This window comes from Carassius auratus, chromosome 24, assembly GCF_003368295.1.
Source record: "Carassius auratus strain Wakin chromosome 24, ASM336829v1, whole genome shotgun sequence".
Lineage (NCBI taxonomy): Eukaryota > Metazoa > Chordata > Actinopteri > Cypriniformes > Cyprinidae > Carassius > Carassius auratus.
Genome location: NC_039266.1, coordinates 3,140,724 through 3,166,201, shown reverse-complemented (window position 1 = coordinate 3,166,201; position 25,478 = coordinate 3,140,724). Strand labels below are relative to the sequence as shown.

Genomic DNA, 25,478 nt, shown 5'->3' with positions numbered 1-25,478 from the left:
GGAAAAAACATTCAAACAACGGGTGCTCGCTGCTGAAACATATCCTGAGCCGTCTGCGAGATTTCAGATAAGTTGATCTTTTGATTAGGATTCAGTACAGCTACTTCACTTGGACACAAATTGGTTTGGAAGACGAGAGAATAAGGTCAGAAAAAACTTTCTCTCTCTTTGCTGTCTTCATATTTGTCAAAGTCTCTTATTTCAATGAGTTATAACAAAGTCCGATGTTGGGTGACGTTGACTGTTCTATTAATGGCCGTCTATCAGCAATAGATTAATCTTATCCTACTGTAATACTTAGGATTCTTATACATTGAAAGAGAATATTCAGTGTTGTTAATGTGCCAGATTCATGGGATTCGTGAAAAGTTAAGTAATATAACATTTACGGGGTTATTTCTCTAAACACTGTAGGCCTAAGTGAAAGTGAAAGTTAAAATACTTAGAATCTCACCACCCAGCAAAAACTCGTTGAAAAGACGTCGAAAAGACGTCATTGGCAGTCGTCTAAACAACGTCAAAATTTAGTTGAAAAGTGAAAGGTGAAACGACGTCTTTTTCATGTCGTCAAAAAGACGTCTATAAATAGACGTCCAAATTACGTTTAAATGTGGTTGAAAAGTTTAAGGTGAAAAGACGTCTTTTCCAGACCTAATTACAACCATGAATTATTTGTCATATTCCTAATTAGTTAAAATAAGACAATTCACAGTATATTGACACATTTATTGACACATTACATCTTTCATGTAAAATCTTGATCACATCTTAAGCTTCCTTTGATTAAACAGACCTTAAAAACAGTAATATTGTGAAATATAACTACAGAAATAATTGTTTTCTATGTGGATGCATTGTAGAATGTAATTTATGCCTGTAAACTGAAATTTTTAACACAATTACTCCAGTCTTCAGTGTTACATGATCTTCAGAAATCATTATAATATACTGATTTGCTGCTCAAGAAACATTTCTGATTATTATCAATGTTTAAAACCGATGTGCTGCCAAATATTTTGTGGAAACCATTACATTTGTCAGTATTTTTTTAATAGACCTTGCAAAAGAGTAGTATTTATATAGATTTTTTTTATCAATTTAAAAGTCTTTACTATAAACTTATCAAATTAATCCATCTTTCTGTATTAATATAATTTTTCAAGACAATAAACTATGACCAATTATAACATTAGAACAACCAAAAATGTAAATTCTGTCATTAATTACTTACCCTCATGTTGCCCCAAACCATGTTGCAGAACACAAATTAAGATATGTTTTTAACAGATGCCTTGTGTACGCAAAACAACAACAACAGCAAAAATAATCTATTCTGAAATTATGACTCCCCAATGGATTTTCACAAAAGCGCCAGCTCTCAGGCCAATGCAACACTGATGCATCATGGTGCTTGTGTGAATGCGTTATTTTATATTTAAAATAATTCTCAGATTTCATTAAAAAGTTCTGCATTTATGTTTCAAAAAAAGTCTGGCTTGGAACAACATGAAGATGAGTGAGGAAAATCTTTGGTTTAAAAAACACATTAGGTAAATGGGGTTCCCACAGGGGCACCAGTAGATCTCTGCCTGATCTCTGATCTTCTGCTCCTTCCTCCATCCCAATTCTGGATGAATGAGCCACGGCAGATGTTTCCACTTTGAATGCTGGAGCCTCGCTGTTTTTTCTCTAGCATCTAAAGTGAGAAGGAAAACAGTAACTAAAATGTAAATGAATAATTCAAAAACAATGGTTGTCCAAAATGTACAAATTAAAGTGTACTCGTTCTTCATGAGGGATTATTAACTAATCAGTATATCAGGGGTTGTCAGCTCTGGCCATTAAGGTGAGACTTAGGTCTCTGCAGAGTAAAAGTGGGCGTTTATGACTTAGTGTGTGTATTCAAACTGCTGGGTGTTTCTAAATCATGCAATGAAAATGATCCCCCTTACCTAACCCCACCCTAAACCTACCGTCACTATGATGTCAGCCAATCAGGTATCATGGTCTAAAAACACCCTGATCTGGTAACTCCCATTACTTTCCTACAGAGACATATGCTTGGCTTAAGGTCCACTGTCATGCAGAGTTTACGTCTCAATCAGCTTCACAGTTTGCCAAGTTGTGAATATATTGTGTACACAAATGTAGGTACTGGTAAGCACTGTGGTTCACTATACACTGGTGACTATTTCTGTCCTCATTGTACAACATCACTACTGACATTAATGCACAACAGTAAAACTGATATCTTTCTTTTAATGCTATTTACAGCACATTATGATGAATACTTTATTACATGTATGTGCAAGATTTAATTCATAAATTAATTGGAAATGTTTACTAGATTAGACATTACCTGTCTAGTGATATGTTTATGTTGAAATATATTATTGGTTTGTGTTTTAAAATCTATTACGTGTAATCTTATAGCGAATTATCAGTGCACCGTAAAAAGAAAATAGTGATTGAGGCAGCCCTTCACCACTGAGTACTGAGCAACGGACCAGAGTGATTCAGCCCCAGAGTTTACGTCCACACCTGATCACACTCACCTGTTTGTGACTTACAGTTAGCAAAACTGAAGACCTTGATTAATGTGTTCAGGTGCACTGCACTAGGTTGGTGTAAAACTCTGCATGTAAGTGGACCTTGAGAGACAATGTTGAGATCTCCTGCAATATGTTCTGAACATGCACTATAAAGAGGGAATGACTTACAACACTGGTGTCCAGTCCTGGGCTGGAGGAGCACCGTTCTGCAGAGTTTCTGCTGATCCTTGATCAGCTGCTCAGGTCTGCTTAACTGGGGTTGGAGCTAAACTCTGAAAAAAGAGAAGACAACCAATATTATAATGTTAAAAAGTTAAACAACGTTAAATAATTTGATCCATAAATATGCACAACATCTGAAAATGCACAAAGATGACAAGAAAGAACTTTCAACACTGAAAAATAAGAAGCAATATTAAATCACACATGCATTTTCTTTTCTTCTTATTATTCCTCTTGCAATAAGTTTATTCACAATTACCTTGTGGTTTATCAATGATTTTCAGTCTCTGAAATAGAAAAGATCCATCAATGATGAACTATTATTTACCCCGTTTGTATCTGCGAGGTGTTCATTACACATTTTACTAGTGTGTTAAGATCAGTAATTATAACTGTCGAATGTCTGACTTGACTCAGTGTATTCTGCCCCAAACATATGATTAGCCTATCAGTCTAATATCGGCAAGATTCAAAAATTATGATTCGACAGTTAAAAAACCTTAGTCAAGGACACCCCTAGTAATTTCAAATATTACTATTTTACTGTATTTTAATCAAATAAATGCAGCAGTGGTGAGCATAAAATATTTATTTTAAATACATTTTTAAATATTTTCTATTTCTCTTCCACCTTTATTTGATCCTCTAACTTTAACACTCACTATTCTAATTCTATTCTTAAAAAAAATCTAACTACCTTTCTAATCTTTTTGTATTCTATTTTCTTTACATTTATTATGCAATTGTGTGTGTGTGTGTGTATGTGTGTGTAAAGACCTCTAACTAGCTTGTTCTACTCTTTTTTTTTAAATTCTATCTGTTTTCTCTTTATTTATTATATTATTTAAAATCCCATGCTACGTGTACAGTGTTAACCTAACTGAGACTTGTTATAGCACTTATATATCATTGCTCTTTTTCTTATTTTTGATTGCTTCCACTGTCTTCATCTGTAAGTCGCTTTGGACAAAAGAGTCTGCTAAATGAATAAATGTAAATGTAAATACATGATAAATCTGACCCTTAAACGTTTGAATAATAGTGTATGTTTGAGGTATTACTTACTAGTTATATGTTTCATAATGTCTAAAAATGTTCTTCAGCTGGATACATGCATGGCCATCAGCATGGAAGAATCTAGAACATAAACATTGTCATTCTGTCAATCTGTCTAAACAATATTTATTATACAATGCCATGTTTATTATAAATAAACTATAGCAGAGGTGAAATGCAGAAAAGAATTAATTTACAGATTAACGTTATACAAAAAAGGGGTTTACTAACCGATTAATACTCTTACAGTGTGGACATCAAAATAACTAACAGGCAAACAAACAAACACACACACACACACACACATATATTATGAAAATCTTATATAAACACACATATATAGGAAAATTACAGATTCATGCTGATGTAGGCGAAATATATTGTGAAAAATGCACATAAAGTTAACGTACCTCTTGTAGTTAGCATTACAGTTGAGATGCTAACGGACTTTTTCTGAAGACACTGACCATTTCTATAAAGTACATTTTCAACGAAAGCGTGTCATTTACATGAAAGAAAGTTTCAGGGACACTTTTATGTAACATTTGTGTAATTTAGGGATTAAACTTACCTGAAATTAGTGAAAACAACCACGAGAGACAGCGTCTGCAGCTGCTTGACGGTTGAGCTGAGCCCCGTTTCCATGGTGACTCCAGTACAGCGCGTGACCATCAAGTGTTTTCAAAATATATTTAAATATATTTAACAGTGCTTCAGACATGTCTAATATATTTCTTCACTAATTTATGTTAATGGCTTTGTGGTGCGAAATAAAAGTTTTTTTCTGCTAAATTTGGACTAAAGCCCATTTACACCTATTTTTGGCCTAAATTTAAAAAAAAGACGTTAAATGTCGCTTTTTGGGCTTAATTTGGACCAAATCCGACGGACCAATCTTAGACCAATTTTCAACGTCGCTTTTTGGGCTTAATTTGGACCAAATCCGACGGACCAAACGAAGACCAATTTTCAGCGTCGCTTTTTGGGCTTAATTTGGACCAAATCCGACGGACCAAATGAAGACCAATTTTCAACGTCGCTTTTTGGTCTAAAAGATGGCCATGACGGGCCGACTTGATTTAGACCAGAAAACGACGTCCAAATGACGTCTGGTGCTGGGTGGGTCCTAGTCTGTTTTTCGATTTGTTAAACCGGCCGTGTTGGGACTTAAATTGCGTTTCGATATTTTAAAATACTTAGACTGACAAATATTCCCCCATGAAAGATCTTTTGTAAAAAAAAAAATATATATATATATATATATATATATATATATATATATATATATATATATATATATATATATTAAATTATCCAAATTCACCAATACTTCTCGCTGTCATGAATTCATTCCCAGAATTTCCTATGATTGAAATGGATATTTAATCATTGCTATTTAAACATCAGTAATTGAGTAACTTTTAGCGTTTTGGCACCTTCCTTATTTGTTTTTAATATATCTACGGCCAGACAAAGTGAAAGTGTGTTTGCTGTCTATCTGTTTTCTCAGTAGGGGGCAGTAATTGCCTGATTTAGGTTTATATCTTCTACTTGTTGCTTCTACTGTTCAATTTCTTGCTAGGGTCTATAAACTCGTGTAGGAGTTTTTAAACTAATTTTTATTGTTTGATTTTGGAGGCTAATCTGCCATTTTAAATACAAAAATGTGAATTTATAATGGATTTTTTTTTTACATACAACATTGAATTGCTTTGTTTACTTTGCTAAAATATTTTCATTTGAATAGATTTTGTGAAACTTTAACTTGTTTGTTTTGAACTTCATGAGTGGATTCAATATTTTTCAAATAGTTCTACTGACTTACAGACCAATGCTAAAACTCAGAAAGGAAAACGTAAAATATGCAAAGTCAAAAAACAAGCTGTTTTGATTTCATTAATTGACGAAATATATATCTGGAAATGAATTCATGATAACTGGTGAGAAGTATTGGTGGGATGTTATGATTGCCAGGGGCGGTTTTAGACCCTTTTTAAGGGGGGCTTCAGGGGGACTGATTACCTATTCGAATGATCGGGCCAATGCTGCTTCCTCATGAAAGTTTATAATTTTCAAGTTTTTAGGTCTTTTCAAAAATCAAGTGATTTTTAAGCCATTCAAGTGCAAGAAAGATAACTTGATGCGGTACTTGCGCACTGTGATGGATCATTCCTGTGTGCAGACCACACCTCAAGCATGCACACCGAAAGCCACTTAGACTGCATCACTTTTCCTCGGCCCAAGTGCCGCAAAGAATGACGGCCCTGAACTGGGCCAAAACAGGTTTTATTATTGGTACAATTCTCAGCCTTAAGTAAACCGGAATACCAAAATCTGAGCCAGACTTGAGCCTTATATAGCCCAGACCCAATACAGAATCTTAATATTTCCTATTATTGCATTGTGTATTACTATAATCGTCATTATTCATTGTGTGACATGCTTTGGTAATTTACACACACAAACTATGCCAATAAAGTACATTAAACTGAATAGAAAATCAGACTTAAAAGCTACAAATCATGAATCTATACAACAAAAATGTATTGCATTGAATTATTATAATTTTTTTTATAAAGAACAAATCAACCAATAAAGAGTGAGCGTATAAAGTATACAGTCTATAAGAGAAACGTAACAGATACATACCTAACTCAAACATAAGAATTCATTGCAGATGTGTCAATGAGCAGTACCACAGTAGTCCAAATGACGATAAATTGCAGTTGCTGTCCTCTATGGCAGAATATAAGTAGTGCTAGGAGCAGGGCATAATTTACGTTGTTATTGATTGGAGTGTTTTTGAAGCTGCTGCTACCAATCTGGACACGCTCACAGAGACTGTAACATCATATATCAGTTTCTGTGAGGATATGAGGATTCCTACCAGGACTCATCTAACTTACAACAATGACAAACGTCTCAGGTTATGAATGTAACCATGGTTCCCTGAGTAGGGAAAACCTATGGGGAAAACCTCATCGTGACCCGTGTCTGAAGCTTACATTGAAAAAACCGGCAACAGCCTCTGATGTCACTACCAGTGCGACTATAAACAGGCACCAGGAGAACACGTCATCCAATTCTTCGTCTGAAGCTTGTGTCCGACGCATGGCAGGGAACTTAATCGTTAGGGCCTCGGCCCGGGGTAGAGCTGAAGGCTTGGAGTCAGGGAAGATTCCTTTAAAGGGCTAGGAACTTCGCATTTTATTCTAAGTCTTGCCAGCTCATAGATGGAATGGTGCATCTCAAAACAGTATGTTTGAGAGTCATCAACTCAATCTTTGGAAATAATGCTGAAGCGCTCTGGGGGAATAACAGAGAACTCAATCTAATATGAGAGGAGAACTCAGAATTCAGAGTAGCGCACTCATAGGCGACCCTTCTTGGAAAAGGGGAGTGCTGCTAAACTACCACGAGAATCGCCCAAATAGCCTCTCATGTTGAGGGAAGCGATGCTTGAAGTGTATAAACAAATACACACTGGCTGAATGGAGCCCAAGGAACCAAGGTCTAATCATGGAATCATCTCCCATGGAAACCTGTGATCTCAGCCGCCTAATACCAGAACATGAAGCCAGATGGCTGGTGCTGGCGAGTGTTTAGTAAACACTGTAACTGAGCACTGCAAAGGAAACTCACAGAGTTTATTAGTAGACACGTAACCACCAGCAATACAGAAAGGGTTACATACATACCTACCCTCCTGCGCTGGAGCCCCGCACAAGGGGCGCCTCCTTTTAGTCCGGACCATCAGTAGGGTGGTTGCTATGAACATAGAACCAACCAAAAACATTATAGGTCCAGCATAGGAGACTGTTATGTGAGAGGTTTCCACCTAACCTCGATCAGGTGGAGAGCTGGTGGTTACAGGGGAATTAGGAAGGGGAGGATAAAAGCAGAAGTTAAAAAAAACCCAAAGGGAAAGATTAGATACATAGGTATCACTCCGATTCAGACTCAGAACGCTGCCTCGTCTGGATCACATCCCTACGGCCCTGCTTACCTCCTCGTGACCCACGATTCCTCTTACCCCTGCCCACAGGTGGGGGAGGAGCGTGGGTCGCTACACTAGCCTTCTGTGCTCGTCTTTGATCCTCAGATCGAGACAGGCCAGGACCCCTATGTTGTTTGGGGTCAGACCTGGACCTTCGAGGAATGAAGGATCTGAAAGCAGATCACCGTCTCAACGGAGCCTTTTCTTTCATCCTGATGTCTGCCAGGTTCATCCACAGATGTCTCTCTGCTACCACCATGGCCGCCATAGTCCTGCCCATGGCGGAGATGGGCTGCTTGGTAGCATGGAGAGAGATCTGTGGCTCAGTTGGTTAAATATCTTTGTGTTGAATCACCCAATAATAAATTGTGACATTCTGTAGTTTTGTCTCATATTCATTTTTTAATCATATTTACAGATTTCTTGACTCCACAGCAAACAGAACAATTTTGTCTTTACTGTTCCAATACTTATGGAGGGCACTGTAAATACTACATGATAATGGTTAAATGATCTCTCTTTCTCTCTCTTCATTTAAGGATTCTAAGATTATTTGTACCAAAAAAATAATAATATAAAATGTAATAAAATTATAATTAAGTACAGTTTAATGCAGTTGACTGATTTACTGATTTGTTTAGTTTTGAAATGATAATGTTTCATTCTGTTTTGATTTTCATTAAAACCCCTTTACGTGCAAACATCGCCGACGGCCCCAGTTTATTATTGTTTCACTTTCACAGCACATTAAACATCACTGTCTTACTTCATCTGTACAAACTGTGCATCAATTGAAAGTTTAAAGCTTCGATATTTGACCAATATTTTGATAAAACATTGTTGCAGTGACAGATATTTAGTGATTTATGTCAGAAGTGCAAAATAATAAATCCGTATTATGCCATATTTTGAATAGAAATTCACCACTCACTCATATTCAATCACGTCTGTAGCGGTTTATTTGTGTTCACATAGACTCACTGAACAGCGTCAATAAGGATTTATAGACTAAAGATGCATATCTGCGGAGATATATGGATATATTTACAGATGTTTACTTCATATTTCTTCAGACAGAATCGTCATTTCTATTCATTTTCCATGGATTTACGCGATCTGATGATAAACAGCCTCTCCCAGCGATCTGTGTGTGTGCGCAGTGGTCACAGCTCGTGCTGTGTGTGGCTCAGACTCTGATTGGGCCTTGCCAGTGTCAATCTGAGAGTGTAATATCTGGACACCGCCTCATCATGTCACATGCTTCCTGCACACTTCCTGGTAGTTATCTGGCCAAAACAACACTGAAACACCTCTGTACACACGAAATATCCGAATAATAAACCCGCGATTACGATAGTAAAGCTTGGTATGAGAATTTATTGAGGTCTGGGGCGTTTTTATAAAAAAAATCGAAAATGTACATCGGAAATGCTAACTTGTGCAGCGATGAAAAAGGCAAATAACATATTTTTACAACAGTACACGACAAAATTCCACCCCTGATCGCTAAAGGAAGTTATTATAAACACTCGATCGGCGTTTAAAGTGAGTTTTGAGTAAAAGTGTACTAATAATTTCATAAATTGTCAGATGTAGCTTGATGCTAACGCTAGCACCAATGCTACTAATAGCAGGTGCTTTTCTTCTTCATAATGCATTTTTGTCACAATAATTCACGTAAGGTCGTAGGAAAAATTTTTGTTGTATTTTTATAGTAAGACTTTTGATAAATAAGGGCTAAATGCAAAGAGAGACTGAAGTGAGATCGCTGCTTTGTGTCTTTGTAAAGCCTGAAAAACCACAATCAAGGCTAATAAAGGTGGAATAAAAACAAAAGAATAATGATAAAAGAATAATGCGGATAATGTGTCATACTTGGCGGAGGTGTGAAAGAACCGTTTGGTGAGAACAATACAATCATGATTCGGGCAGTTTTCAACAGTGAAACATACACAAAGAGCACAGCAGTGTTTACATGTGAGATCTCACAGAGATGACAAGGGCCATAAATCAATCTGATTAGCCTTCTCTAAAAACACACATGACATGGCCTTAGAAAATATTTAATAAAATTCGCAGTTTTACAGATTAGATTATGAAATTTCTAATGAAGTTTTGAAAGACTTGTGGCTTTAGCTACACTCTATTTCTAAACTCATATCTTACATCAATACATTTTTAAATACATTTAAAATATGTTTTTAATATTTTTATTTTTGTTTTTATGTTTGAGCTTATATATCTCTATTATCATAACAGTCTGAGTGATTCTGATTCCTGAACAGTAAACTTTAAAGTGTCAGCTTTGTGAACATATGTTGAATATGTATCTAGTCAGAAAGAATCATGAGCAGAAACCTTTTTATTTTGGGTATGTCATTTCTGTCTCCATGCCAAAAAACGAGGTGCCTAGAAAGGGGTTAAAAATACTATATTTAAACAATGCTACACTTCATTAAAAATTTATGTAATCAATTAACCATTATCATGCAATATTGTATTTATCTTGTTTATCATGGGTCACATAATATGCTGCTAGATCATAGCCTGATTTGGGCCATATATCACTTTCTAATTTTGTAACGTTTTTTTTTTTTTTTTTTTGGTCAACAAGCAAAATTGCATGAGACTTACAGATACATACATACAATGGTACATATGCATGTACACATACATAACCATACAAAATAAAATAATTACAAAATCATCAAAAAACAAGATTTTTATACTCTTTTTGCCAAAAAAAGTGTAGGCTGAAACTAAATCTTATTATGCCTACCTTTAACTCCACACAAGCAGAACTAATTTACATTAATATGACAATATAGGATATGCTCAATGTGTATTTAGAAGAACATGCATTATTATTATTATTATTATTGTTATTATCATCACTACTACTGCTAACATTATCATCACTATTCAGTATATCTTTTCATTACCAATCCTTTATAAAGTATTTTAAACTGTGTTAATGAACTAGTCTTTTTTTAACTCATCGGAAAAGCTATTCCAAAGTTGAACACCTTTATTTGATGGGCAGTTTCTTCTTAAATTGGTTCTATAATATAGTGTATATTAAACATATATGTCCCTCTAAGGTCGTAATTACTGTCTCTCAAGCTGAACATAGCTAGCAAGGACTGAGGGGAGGGTATGTTGTCTTGCCTTATACACGAGTTTATAGAAGTCATAGAATTTTATTATATGGAGACTGTGTAATTTTTTTGTAATAGAAAAACTGGAGCAGTTCTAGATTCATATGTATATGTATATGTCAATTTATTATTAAAGCTGCAGTTGGTAACTTTTGACCCTCTAGCAGTTAATAAACAGAACTGCTTGCGTCTTGTGGAAGAACATCGTAGCCAGAACTACTTCTTTCTGTTTATGTCTATGAAGAATCACAAAGGTACTGGGTTACTCCGCCGCGGTACCCCGGAAGCAATCTAAAATAGTCCGAATATAAACACTTATTATAGGTGCACCCTAGTGATTCAGGACAAGCTAAAAACACGGTTTGGAAAATGGATTCATGTACTCGCTTATCATATACATTTTTCTACATTTTGAACACAAACAAAGTTACGGACCGCAGCTCTGATTGGTTGTTTTTACCGGGAGCGGATGACTTTCTGCAAATGGCAATAGGACCACTGGGAGGAGCCAGAGGAGCTTGATTTTTTCACAGATTATCTGTCTCATATTCTACTGTCAGGACATAATGACAGGTTTAACAAATATGTAAAAAATATATTTTTACAAAAGTTACCTACTGCAGCTTTAAATACCATAATTTTTTTTAAATATAAATTCAAAGATAATTTATTTGAGTCGAACCAGCTCTTTAGTTTGCACAGTTCTCTCTCCACTACCATTACCAACTCTTCCAGATTTTGACCTGAGCAATAAACATCGTTGTTGTCAGCAAACAAGACATAATTGAGTACATCAGACACCTTACAAATGCATTAATATAGAGCAAAAATAACTTAGGTCCCAACACCGAGCCTTGCTGAACTCCACAACCTATTCTCTGCAATTTAGAATCTACACCATTTATGTGTACATACAATAACCTATCTGTTCAGTAATTTTCAATCCAAGAATCACTGGACTAATCTGTATGGAAGCATAGGAGAAGCAATATTCAATTTGAAGCATATGAGTAGCAATATTCAATTTGGAATGTAATATGCAAAATGACAATGCAATATGTAAAATGGCAATGCATTTCTGTATTTACATTTACATTTTCCAATACATTTGTGCAACGTTTGGTGCAAAATGAAAATAAAAATTAAATTACATAATTTTCATTTGCCATTTCACACACTAGTTTTAATATGTAAAATGAATACTAATTTTAACGCTTTATAAGTTGCAAAATTAAAATGAAAATATATTACAGAAATGATTAGATATGTATAACATGTTCAAGCAAAAACTGTGGCAAAATTATCATACAAATGCTATTTTTCTTAATTGCATTAACACTTACAGTCAATACACTTACGATTACATTTTCATTCAATGTCCCGCAATGATTGTAGCAAAATTCGTATGTATCATGTAGCGTGAACAAGGCGGGGCTTGCAGAAGGTTATGAGACGAAGATGATTCAAGTGAGAGAACATGGACAAGACAGTTGGTCCGTGTATGTTTTGATGATTTTGGATTATGGCTTCAATATTTCATTCACGCTTGTGGGCGGAGCTGAAACACTGCTTTCATCTGATTGCTTTTCATCTTCAATCGCTCCACCTTCAGCTCTGTCTTTTCATTCTTTCAGACAGAATAAGAGTCTGTACGAGTGAAGCACTGTAATGTCTGAAACCACCGCTCGCTGTTAATTAGCATAATATTTGAATCAGATGTAGCTGGGCACATAATTTTTTTATGTCGCTTTTGGAGACAGCCTCTAGCAGCCAGTTGACAAATTACAGTTTAAGTCACTTCTGTGTTGGCCTCAGGAGAGAGAGCGGGAGGTTGCCGCCTGGTCAATAATAAGGGATTTGTGCATTAGGTCTTAATGTCACAGCACATACCTTCTGTTTCCTATGTTGATAATGTTAATAAAACAACAGAAGAAAAAGACAATCACTCACTGTTTGACTAAGTATGTAATTGTATTTGTGCTATTCCTTGTTATTTATTTATTTGTTCTTACCAGGACAGTAGAAAAAATCCTTAGTGTTGAGTCAATATGTTTTTAGCTAGTAAACATTAATGTTTGTTAAAAATAATATGACAATTTTCTTTTACTAAAACAGTACACATTTGCACAGATTTGAACTGTACTGCATAAAGACATCATATAATTTACAGGGTTTTTTTTATCTACTTATTATCAGTCTAAATAATAGGCTACTTTTGGCTTACTATAGTAATATTGTGGTGCTGATTTACAAAGATGCACCACATGTGCAATAGTCTCTTGCTACGCATAAGGGCTAAAATGATGAAATCCTAGTATTGCCCTGATAACACATCAAGCATTACGTTTTCAAAATTAAATTTATTCCAATTATTGCTTAACTCACAACTATTTTGTTTATTATTTTGTCTCACATTTAAATTTCCGTTTATGTCCATAAAACTGAATTGCATTTACATTTATTATGCTTTTTAGTTGTACTTCTTTTTGTGTTATCACTGTTTTGGTTGACAGAATTTGAACTGAATCAATTTAACTCTCACCTGTATTTTATGCTTGCTATAAAGTAGATTTACATCAAAATAAGATGATAGGAGATATTTTATTGAAACATTCATTTTCGTAGTTTGTTTTCTAGGCTTTCAGTGGATATCCTGTCTCAGAGTTCCAAGAATATTAAAAATGGCTGAAGCTAAACCTTTTTTAGAAACCAATCAAGGCAAGTAATGATCTGTAATTTGAATTTGACTGTACATTAAACACTATTACAAAACGACACATAAATAATGTTTCATTGTTTCTTTTCTCTCTCTCAGAATTGTCTCTGGTTTGTCCATCTGACATTATATTTTGTAGACCTGGAGATGATGCTGTTCTGTCATGTAATCTTGTACCAGCTATCAGTGCTGCTTCAATGGAGATCCAGTGGTGGAGTAAAGCTGATCTGGTCTGTCATTATAAGGATGGACAAATGATAGAGAGCTGTGGGGGTCGAGTGAGTCTCTCATTGGAAGATTTACACAAAGGAAATGTATCTTTGATTCTCAGAGATGTCAGAACATCACAGAGGGGCATTTATATTTGTAAAGTCATTCATGAACATCAAGCAATAAAAGAATATATTTTTCTCCATGTCAACTGTAAGTATTTTTCAGGTTAAATTTTTTACAGTAGTAAAGACTTTTCAGTTTATTTTTGCACCATAATTCATTTGGTTCATAATTCATTGGGTACCATTCATGCCACAGACAATATATTTCTTTCTCCAACTACAGTCATTAGTCTGGAGGTTCCTAATAGCACTATATATGCTTATCCTGGAGAAGATGTCGTCCTACCTGTTCATCTATTATCTGAAACCAGTGCTGTGTCCATGGACATCAGATGGTTTAGAGGGACAGAGCTCATTTATCAGTATAATAAGGGGCAGAAAGAAACATGTAGTAACTATGAGAACCGAGTGAATTTGTTCGTCCAGGAGCTGGAGAGAGGAAATCTTTCATTGACTTTGAGAAATGTTCAACCATCAGATTCAGGAGAATATACATGCACAGTCATTAAGGATGGATATCAGAAGACAGGAATAGTTCACTTACATGTGAGAGGTAAAATAAAAGAACTGCATTTGCTGCTTTTCTAGCTAATTTCTGCAGTTCATTGAATGATAATATATTTTGTTTATTGGGTTCATATTGGAGTGCTTTTCATGGCAACATACCAATGTTACTTTCATGTTTCCATGTCTTTATTTATACTAAGTTGGCATATTAAACATTTAGATATTATTAAAATATTGTGCATTTAGCAAATGTTGGATTTTTTTAGATCTTCTTTTCAAATATGCCTGTAATAAAGTGACAATGGGTTTACACTGATATTTTACTCATTTTAGAGCTTCAAATGAGTGAGAATACTTTGAAATATAAATATCTGTCTAATACCATGGGAAAAATTCTGGAAGAGATGGATGAGATTTGTAAACCTGAAGAAATTGATGACTTAATACAACCATTAAATCTAAAAGAGAAAAGTCTAAAAGAAATACAATTTCCTCATGGTAAGGACAAAGAGAATATGCAACATAACAGTAAGTCTGATACAAGTGTGTGTTGTTATTTAAATGTTTGAGGATGATCATATAATACTAAAATATAACTTAAAAAAATAAATATATTGCAAGGTTTGTGTGACATTGAAAGTGATAGTTCACCCAAAAATGAAAATTCTGTCATCAGTTACTCAACCCTCATGATTTTCCATTTTTTTCTTCATCTTAAGAACACAGATACAGAAGATATTTTTAATGAAATCTGAGAGATTTCTTTCTCTCAATTGAAAGTCTGTTCCCTCAAAACATTCATAAAGTTCGTTTAAAGTGACTGGATAGACATGATCACTTTATGTGATGAACAGATTTAATTTGGTCTTTTAAAATTTTTATTTTTGAGTGAACTTTGCAGTTTATTGTTAAATATTTTTCTAATGTTTGAGTTTTAAATATTAATTTTTTGTGAATAACATGTTAAAAAAACAATTCTCTTGATCTTTTGTAATTTCCTGCAGTCGAACAACTTGATAAGCTGTTTAGACAGATCAAGGAAGCAAAAAGAAAGATTGCGAGACTGAATAGATTGATACAAGAATTGGAGACAAAGGATGTTCCTTCCGTAGCCACTATTACGTTACATGGTAATAACAGATCAGTGGTTCTGAAAGCACCTTTCAGATTGTTTTAAAATATATTATTTAAAACATAAATTGGGCATGTCTAAACTACATGGGAAAGTTTCCTCTGATTAACATACTAACAGCTAACTTTTTCTTTCTTTCTCTATTTTAGGTCCCACATTAAGACGTGGACAAAGTATGGAAGGAATTCCCCCACTCTGTAAGATACCACTTTAAATGTTCATAGAGGTCTTATGAGTGTGTTTTGCCTACACTTTAGGGAGCAAGCAGCCAATGGCTTGATAAACATACTACATAACAGCTTGATGAAAATCTTAAATGTCCAGTAAGGTTTGTGTGAGACTTAAAGGGTTAATTCACCCAAAAATGAAAATTAGCCCATAAATTACTCACCCAGTCATTCTGGGTGTATATGACTTTCTTCTGTCAAATGAATCCAGTTGGAATTATTTTAAAAATTTTATTTGATATTTCAAGTTGTTTCATGACACTCAGTGGGTGTTGCAGTGCATCAGTCCAAAAGAAGTTAAATAAAAAGCAGCCATCAATAAAAAAGTGTCTCACACAGCTCCAGGGGGTGAAAAAAGTCCTCCAGTAACGAATCAATGCGTTTTTGTAAGAAGAATATCCATATTCCTCCAAGATATTTTATTTGCTGGCACAGGAAATAAAAATGATAAATATACATTTGGCCCGGTTGTGTCCAATTCTATTAGGATCTGGAAAAGGGTGGAACGTCTGATGGGATGACCTTTCAAATTTTGTAACAACAAACCCTTATGTCACAACTTTACATTTTTATGTGGATATATTGGTAATTTGTCCAGCCCTCTTGGTCTACATTGGGCATTAACACTTGCGGTGACATATATGATAACCAAGGACAAGAGCTCATTTCAAGAACTAAGAACAAAATTTGGTTGACCAGAATATTTTGCTCATCCTCATATTTTGTCTTTTTTAAGTTACGTTCTTCTCTTAAGGACTATGGGCTCCCTAGGCATCCCCCATTTCCTCTCATCCTATGTGGGATTGGATTGCACCACCCTCTGGTCGGCCATCTGTTTCTTTAAGTAGTAAACTTAATGATCACACTGCAAAACCTCTTTCTTTTAATATGGAATTGTGAATTAACAGATTTTGATTTATTGGTAGACTGGGAGAAAGTCTTAACTTCTAAAAACTTGGTTTATTGTCTTATCCATTTCAAAGTCATCCATAGAGGATACATAAATATGTATTAGCAGGTACTTTTCTTCAAATTTTGGGAATTTACAATTGTTGTCAACCTATGGACATATGAATTTTGTTTTAGCATTTTTACTACAACTTGACTTCATGTCTAATCCACGTTTATGTCTTCTCAATGACGATTCTAACTCCTGTACAATTTTATAAAAGAAGAGAATGTTGGTTGCTGGTTTTACAGCTGCAAAGAAGACAATACAAAATTAGTTTACTCCACACATGTACAAAAACATTTTGGATCCACAGCCTCCTTAGAATAGTGAAGGTACAGCACCGCGAATGAACAGGGTTAGGCCTAGTACCATCAATGCAAGGTGTTTTTCTTTTCTCAGATTGTACAATTGTTGATGTGTCTGTTGCTCTTCCTTCCCTATTTGGCTTGTTTTAATGGATGTTGTTTTGTTACAAATAAAATGCAAATAAAAAAGTTTATCACAGAAAAAGAAGAATATCCATATTCAAAATGTAGTAATTACTTTAATGTAGCTTGCGCCAACAGTTGTACATGGAAGCAGCTCTGGGCGAATGAGTATGAGGTCTGCACTGCGCATGCGCTGGTATAATATTATATTATAATTAAATATCATTTTTCTTTAAAATTCACTACAGGACAACTTTGTTCAGTGTGAGACACGTTTTATTAAGGATGGGCATATTTTTTTTTTTTTTGCCTCTTTTGGTATGATGCACTGCACCACCCACTGTGCCATTAAACAGTTTGAAAGATCAAAAACTATTTTTTATTTAAGTCCGATTGGATTCATCTGAAAAAAGAAAGTCATTAACACCTAGGATGACTTGAGGGTGAGAAATATACGGGCTAATTTTCTTTTTTGGGTAAACTAACCCTTTAAGGCATTATCTAAATATAAAAAGTATTTTGTGTTTTCAGTTAGTGATGATAGCATACTGGAGATGCACAAAATGAAGGAGTGTGCAGACAAAATACCCAATTCAAAAAAAAGTTACAATACTAAAATGCAGCTGATTTTTTTTTTTTTTTTTTTGTCATTTATGTCTTGTTTTTTTTTTTACTTTTATGTTAATATTACAGTGGAAAGAGAGAGCAGTGATCGACAAACACAGGATCTAGGAGAATTATCAACAGAAATTACATCTACAAGAGACAGGACACAAGCACAAGAGAACCCAAGAGCAACAATGCAAAGGACACAAGATAATGTTGCCACAGAGCCAGAGAGATTCTTCCCAGCTGTACAACCACAGATACAAGAAAGAGAAAGACCATCAGAATCAGAAGGCAGTAGAACACAAAGAAAAACTAGACATTATTTAAAACATAAATTGGGCATGTCTAAACTACATGGGAAAGTTTCCTCTGATTAACATACTAACAGCTAACTTTTTCTTTCTTTCTCTATTTTAGGTCCCACATTAAGACGTGGACAAAGTATGGAAGGAATTCCCCCACTCTGTAAGATACCACTTTAAATGTTCATAGAGGTCTTATGAGTGTGTTTTGCCTACACTTTAGGGAGCAAGCAGCCAATGGCTTGATAAACATACTACATAACATTTTACATTTATTCATTTAGCAGACGCTTTTATCCAAAGTGACTTAAAGATGAGAACAGTGGAAGCAATCAAAAACAACAAAAATAAATGATATAAAATTGCTATAACAAGTCTCAGTTAAGTTAACACAGTACACATAGCATGGGAAATAATATAATATAAAGAAAACACATAGAATAAAAAAAGAATAGAGCAAGCTAGTGTTAGAGGTCTTTACACATACACACACACACACACACACACACATACAATTGCATAATTAATGAAAATAAAATAGAATACAAAAAGATTAGAAAGGTAGTTATATTTTTTAACAATAGAATTAGAATAGTGAGTGATAAAGTTAGAGGGTCAAATAAAGATGGAAGAGATGTGTTTTAAGCCGATTCTTGAAGATGGCTAAGGACTCAGCTGCTCGGATTGAGTTGGGGAGGTCATTCAATCAGGAGGGAACATTTAATTTAAAACTCTGTAAAAGGGACTTTGTGCTTCTTTGGGATGGCACAATAAAGCGGACGTTCACCTGCAGAACGCAAGCTTCTAGAGGGCACATAAGTCTGAAGTAACAAATTTAGGTGGGTGCAGAGCCAGTGGTAGTTTTGTAGGCAAAAATCAATGCCTTGAATTTTATACGAGCAGCTATTGGTAGCCAGTGCAAATTGATAAACAGAGGTGTGACGTGTATTATTTTTGGCTCATTAAAAATTAATCTTGCTGCTGCGTTCTGAATTAATTATAAAAGTTTGATAGTATTGGCTGGAAGACCTGCCAAGAGAGCATTGCAATAGTCCAGCCTGGACAGAACAAGAGCTTGAACAAGGAGTTGTGCAGCATGTTCCGAAAGAAAGGGCTTGATATTCTTGATGTTGAATAAAGCAAATCTGCAGGATCAGAATGTTTTAGCAATGTGGTCTGAGAAAATCAGCTGATCGTCAATCATAACTCCAAGGTTTCTGGCTGTTTTTGAAGGAGTTATGGTTGATTTGCCTAACTTGATGGTGAAATTGTGATGAAATGGATTTGCTGGAATCTCAAGCAGTTCTGTCTTGGCAAGGTTTAGTTGAAGGTGATGGTCCATCATCCAGGAAGAAATGTCTGTTAGACAAGCTGAGATGCGAATAGCTACCATCGAATCATCAGGATGGAATGAGAGGTAGAGTTGAGTATCATCAGCATAGCAGTGGTATGAAAAGCCATGTTTCTGAATGACAGAACCTAATGATGCAATGTAGACAGAGAAGAGAAGTGGTCCAAGAACTGAGCCCTGAGGCACCCCAGTTGATAGATGTTGTGACTTGGACACCTCACCTCTGCAAGATAGTTTGAAGGACCTATCTGATAGGTAAGACTCAAACCATTGAAGTGTGGTTCCTGAGATGCCTTTTGCCAGTAGGGTTGATAGGAGGATCTGGTGGTTAACCGTGTCAAAAGCAGTGGACAGTTCAAGCAGGATAAGTACTGAAGATTTGGATTCTGCTCTTGCCAGTCTTAGAGCTTCAACAACTGAGAGCAAGGCCGTCTCAGTTGAATGTCCACATCTGAAGCCAGATTGGTTGCTGTCAAGGAGGTTGTTGTGTGTGAGAAATGTAGAGACTTGGTTGAACACAGCTCGTTCAAGTGTTTTTGCAATGAACGGAAGAAGGGAAACTGGTCTGTAGTCCTCTAAAAGAGATGGGTTGAGGGTGGGTTTCTTAAGTAATGGAGTTATACGTGCCTATCTAAATGATGAGGGAAAAACACCAGTGTGGAGGGAAGTGTTGATGTTGTGAGTGAGTGCAGGTACAACTGCAGGAGAAATGGCTTGAAGGAGGTGAGATGGAATAGGATCAAGCGGGCAAGTTGTAGGGTGATTAGAAAGGATGAGTTTTGAGACTTCACATAACAACATCCTACATACAAAATTACTACACAACATAATTCCAATTACATAAAAAATTACTACATAACAGCTTGATGAAAATCTTAAATGTCCATTAAGGTTTGTGTGAGGCTTAAAGGGTTAATTCACCCAAAAATGAAAATTAGCCCATAAATTACTCACCCAGTCATTCTGGGTGTATATGACTTTCTTCTGTCAAATGAATCCAGTTGGAATTATTTTAAAAATTTTATTTGATATTTCAAGTTGTTTCATGACACTCAGTGGGTGTTGCAGTGCATCAGTCCAAAAGAAGTTAAATAAAAAGCAGCCATCAATAAAAAAGTGTCTCACACAGCTCCAGGGGGTGAAAAAAGTCCTCCAGTAACGAATCAATGCGTTTTTGTAAGAAGAATATCCATATTCCTCCAAGATATTTTATTTGCTGGCACAGGAAATAAAAATGATAAATATACATTTGGCCCGGTTGTGGCCAATTCTATTAGGATCTGGAAAAGGGTGGAACGTCTGATGGGATGACCTTTCAAATTTTGTAACAACAAACCCTTATGTCACAACTTTACATTTTTATGTGGATATATTGGCCATTTGTCCAGCCCTCTTGGTCTACATTGGGCATTAACACTTGCGGTGACATATATGATAACCAAGGACAAGAGCTCATTTCAAGAACTAAGAACAAAATTTGGTTAACCAGAATATTTTGCTCATCCTCATATTTTGTCTTTTTTAAGTTACGTTCTTCTCTTAAGGACTATGGGCTCCCTAGACATCCCCCATTTCCTCTCATCCTATGTGGGATTGGATTGCACCACCCTCTGGTCGGCCATCTGTTTCTTTAAGTAGTAAACTTGAAGGTCCCGTTTTTCGCGCTTTTTTGAAGCTTTGATTGTGTTTACAGTGTGCAATATAACACGGGTTCATGTTTCGCGTGTAAAAAAACACAGTATTTTTTTCACACAATTCACCTATCTGTATACCGCTGTTTTCACTGTCACAAAAACGGGCTGATGACTTCCTTGTTCTATAAAGTCCCTCCTTCAGAAATACGTAACGAGTTGTGATTGGGCCAGCGGTACCTGTGTTGTGATTCGACACCAGCTTAGAGCAGGCTGACCTCCTGGTAACGATTGGGATAGATTGGGCTAGAACGCACGTCCTGGAGATGTACTTATAATCACATGAGCTTTTTTACTGACGAAGATGCGCATGAACATCGCATTCGTTTTTTTTGCACAGCCCTAGCATCTAGTTAACAAAGCTAAACAGCATTGCCCTTTGTGTAGTAAGTTACAGAAACTGTTAAACGCACCAACTTAAATAATAAAATACACTTACCGGTTGTGGTCCATAAACAACACCTTCCCCAGACAAAGAGGGAAATGCTCCATCTTTCAAGAATAATCTTTTTGCGAATCCGGTATTAAACTAATTGAGATTGAGGAACTTGTCCTCAGCAAACTGTCTCAGCAAAATGTGCTGCACATAGTTTCACATGTGGATTATAATTTTCGGGAACCGAGTTAAACATAAATTGTAACCATTAATCTCCAAGTACAGCGTCCCTGGGAAGCCCAAACAAAGGTGATTGGACTCAGAGATGAAAATAACAGCGTTTCAACGACATGTCGAACACAAATGCAGCTCTTCCTTCTTCTCCGTCGGAGTGCAACAAGACCACGCCCCCTGTTTGTGTATTCATGTGGGCGGAGGTTAGTCAAAAAACTGTTTTAGTGATGTCATTACTGCAGGAACTAGAGGGCTGTAGTCCAAATGGGTCGTTTTTTGTGGGCGAATTCTGTTAAATAAAATATCTTGCTTGGCCTTGAACTTTGAGCTTTAGAATTTTACAGATATTATTTATACTCTAACAACAACATTACACACTAACTAAAGTTTAAAACATGGAATCACGAAGAAGGGGACCTTTAATGATAACACTGCAAAACCTCTTTCTTTTAATATGGAATTGTGAATTAACAGATTTTGATTTATTGGTAGACTGGGAGAAAGTCTTAACTTCTAAAAACTTGGTTTATTGTCTTATCCATTTCAAAGTCATCCATAGAGGATACATAATTATGTATTAGCAGGTACTTTTCTTCAAATTTTGGGAATTTCCAATTGTTGTCAACCTATGGACATGTGACTTCATGTCTAATCCACGTTTATGTCTTCTCAATGACGATTCTAACTCCTGTACAATTTTATAAAAGAAGAGAATGTTGGTTGCTGGTTTTACAGCTGCAAAGAAGACAATACAAAATTAGTTTACTCCACACATGTGCAAAAACATTTTGGATCCACAGCCTCCTTAGAATAGTGAAGGTACAGCACCGCGAATGAACAGGGTTAGGCCTAGTACCATCAATGCAAGGTGTTTTTCTTTTCTCAGATTGTACAATTGTTGATGTGTCTGTTGCTCTTCCTTCCCTATTTGGCTTGTTTTAATGGATGTTGTTTTGTTACAAATAAAATGCAAATAAAAAAGTTTATCACAGAAAAAGAAGAATATCCATATTCAAAATGTAGTAATTACTTTAATGTAGCTTGCGCCAACAGTTGTACATGGAAGCAGCTCTGGGCGAATGAGTATGAGGTCTGCACTGCGCATGCGCTGGTATAATATTATATTATGATTAAATATCATTTTTCTTTAAAATTCACTACAGGACAACTTTGTTCAGTGTGAGACACGTTTTATTAAGGATGGGCATATTTTTTTTTTTTTTACCTCTTTTGGTATGATGCACTGCACCACCCACTGTGCCATTAAACAGTTTGAAAGATCAAAAACTATTTTTTATTTAAGTCCGATTGGATTCATCTGAAAAAAGAAAGTCATTAACACCTAGGATGACTTGAGGGTGAGAAATATACGGGCTAATTTTCTTTTTTGGGTAAACTAACCCTTTAAGGCATTATCTAAATATAAAAAGTATTTTGTGTTTTCAGTTAGTGATGATAGCATACTGGAGATGCACAAAATGAAGGAGTGTGCAGACAAAATACCCAATTCAAAAAAAAGTTACAATACTAAAATGCAGCTGATTTTTTTTTTTTTTTGTCATTTATGTCTTGTTTTTTTTTCACTTTTATGTTAATATTACAGTGGAAAGAGAGAGCAGTGATCGACAAACACAGGATCTAGGAGAATTATCAACAGAAATTACATCTACAAGAGACAGGACACAAGCACAAGAGAACCCAAGAGCAACAATGCAAAGGACACAAGATAATGTTGCCACAGAGCCAGAGAGATCCTTCCCAGCTGTACAACCACAGATACAAGAAAGAGAAAGACCATCAGAAGGCAGTAGAACACAAAGAAACACACGAGAGAGACCAGAAAACAGAGCACAACAAAAACAAGAGAAAAAATGCCAAATTTTGTGATTAAACATAAGATATTATATTAATTACAACAGGTTATCAGGGTTAAACATGGGTTGTTAAAGAGACATTGTAATGTGCCTGCCGTCGCATCACACAAGTGGATTCTGAACACTGCTGGATGATTGAGTAGAGATCCCCTCATTGTAAAGCGCTTTGGGTGTATGGCAATACACAATAAAAGCGCCATATAAATGCCTCAGTCATTTATTCATTTTATGCATGAAATTACTCAAAATCAGTTATAGAACTTCTAAAATTATGTCTGTCTGTACATAACGTGTAGATTTATTTGTCTATGCTCTCACTTTTCTTTTCTGTTTCATTCTATTCTATTATATAAATAGAATGGACGGTTAACGCCAATATAGTTGCGTACACTTAACTTTATTAAACACAACAAACCGGTCAGCACTATCAGCTGCAAGACAACATAACATGACTGGTGTCACTCACTCTACAGTCCGTGCTGCTACAATAAACATCCCAACATCCTTTCTCTTTTTTTTTTTTCTAGTTATCTTACAACTTGAAAGACAATCTGTTTTGAACAACTTCAAGGAATGCAATTTAGAACATATATACATTCTTATAAACTTTGTATTATGAAAATTACACAACATAAAATTTCTAATGTCTTAACATTGTCTTTGCATTATCCTACTGAAATTGCAATGTTTTTTTTTTTTTTTCTGCATATTCCCTTACATTAATAAAAGTCTTATACCAAAATAAAGTGCTTTCTTCATCCTCTTTTTCTCAGTTTTTTTTTTTTTTTTTTTTTTTTTTTTTCTCTTCTCTCTCACATATTAATACAAGCTGTAACTGTAAGCAAACACATACTAAATCCCCTGGATATAGAGATAAGCGTTAGTAGATTACTGTACATAATCTTTAAGGTAGTAAGGTCTAATCACTGTTCTTCCAGACTTTGTAATAGTCACCCCTGGACTGTCTGTGCTAAGTTTTGAGCCTGTCACACAGTCCCTGTTCACCTCTGCGGGTTGACAAGTCTTTGTTTTTTCTACTTCTGTGGCTTTGTCCTTTCTGAGGTGTCGGCGATTTCTCCTCAAAATGTTTCCTGAGTCGAGCTGGACGTCATAAGACCTGCAGTCCACAGATTTCATTACTGTCGCTTTTCTCCATGTTTTGTTATGCTCCTCAGGTTGCACACGGACTCTGTCTCCTTGTTTAAGCGGATCAAGATCTTTTGCATGTCTGTTATAACATGCAGCCTGACGGTTCCTGTTTTCAATCAGTCCTTGTCGGGTGTGTATTATCTTTGGTTGTAGCAGGTTGTCATGCATAGGCATTAGAGTTCTGGTTCTCCTACTGAACAATCGCTGTGCTGGGCTTGCTTTGATCCCTTGCGATGGTGTGTTTCTGTGATCAAGCATGGCGAGGTATGGATCCTTTCCATCAGCTTTTGCTTTTTTCAACAGCCGTTTTGCAGTCTTTACAGCTGATTCTGCCATCCCATTGCTTTGTGGGTAGGCCGGGGAAGATGTCTTGTGTTTAAACTCCCACTGTCTACTAAACCTTTTAAAATCTTCTGACACGTATTGTGGGCCGTTATCCGAGATAACCATGTCTGGGATACCGTGTCTTGCGAAGTGGGATTTCAGCTTACGGATAATAGTGGTGGATCTTGTGTCAGGTAAGTAGTCCAGTTCCCAAAAGTTAGAGAGGTAATCAACAGTGATCAGGTAGTTTCTATTGTCTAAAGTGAATATATCTGTTCCTACCTTA

The 25,478-nt window shown here is 35.7% G+C and overlaps 1 protein-coding gene and 1 long non-coding RNA gene across 4 annotated transcripts; one reads left to right on the top strand and one right to left on the bottom strand.

Moving 5' to 3' along the window:
• The first annotated feature begins 33 nt into the window (after nt 1-33).
• On the top strand, nt 34-24,371 carry LOC113042105 (uncharacterized). Of its 2 annotated transcripts, XM_026200691.1 has the most exons (10): nt 34-145; nt 13,623-13,703; nt 13,801-14,124; nt 14,260-14,589; nt 14,877-15,071; nt 15,548-15,673; nt 15,825-15,872; nt 17,976-18,182; nt 18,309-18,356; nt 23,449-24,371. In XM_026200691.1, exons 2-10 carry the CDS (start codon nt 13,667-13,669, stop codon nt 23,730-23,732), a joined length of 1,599 nt encoding a protein of 532 aa, XP_026056476.1. In that variant the 5' UTR covers nt 34-145; nt 13,623-13,666; the 3' UTR covers nt 23,733-24,371. The 2 variants fall into 2 exon arrangements, with proteins under 2 accessions (XP_026056476.1, XP_026056477.1); XM_026200692.1 differs by lacking the exon at nt 34-145 and having other exon boundaries at nt 12,248-13,703; nt 14,877-15,041.
• On the bottom strand, nt 1,392-5,046 carry LOC113042106 (uncharacterized). 2 transcript variants are annotated; one of them, XR_003275537.1, is made up of 7 exons: nt 4,402-5,046; nt 4,241-4,302; nt 4,062-4,096; nt 3,840-3,911; nt 3,034-3,061; nt 2,721-2,824; nt 1,392-1,696 (listed from the first exon to the last, which is right to left on the bottom strand). It is a non-coding gene; the product is annotated as an uncharacterized LOC113042106 (long non-coding RNA). The 2 variants fall into 2 exon arrangements; XR_003275536.1 differs by lacking the exon at nt 3,034-3,061.
• Nucleotides 24,372-25,478: the final 1,107 nt, after the last annotated feature.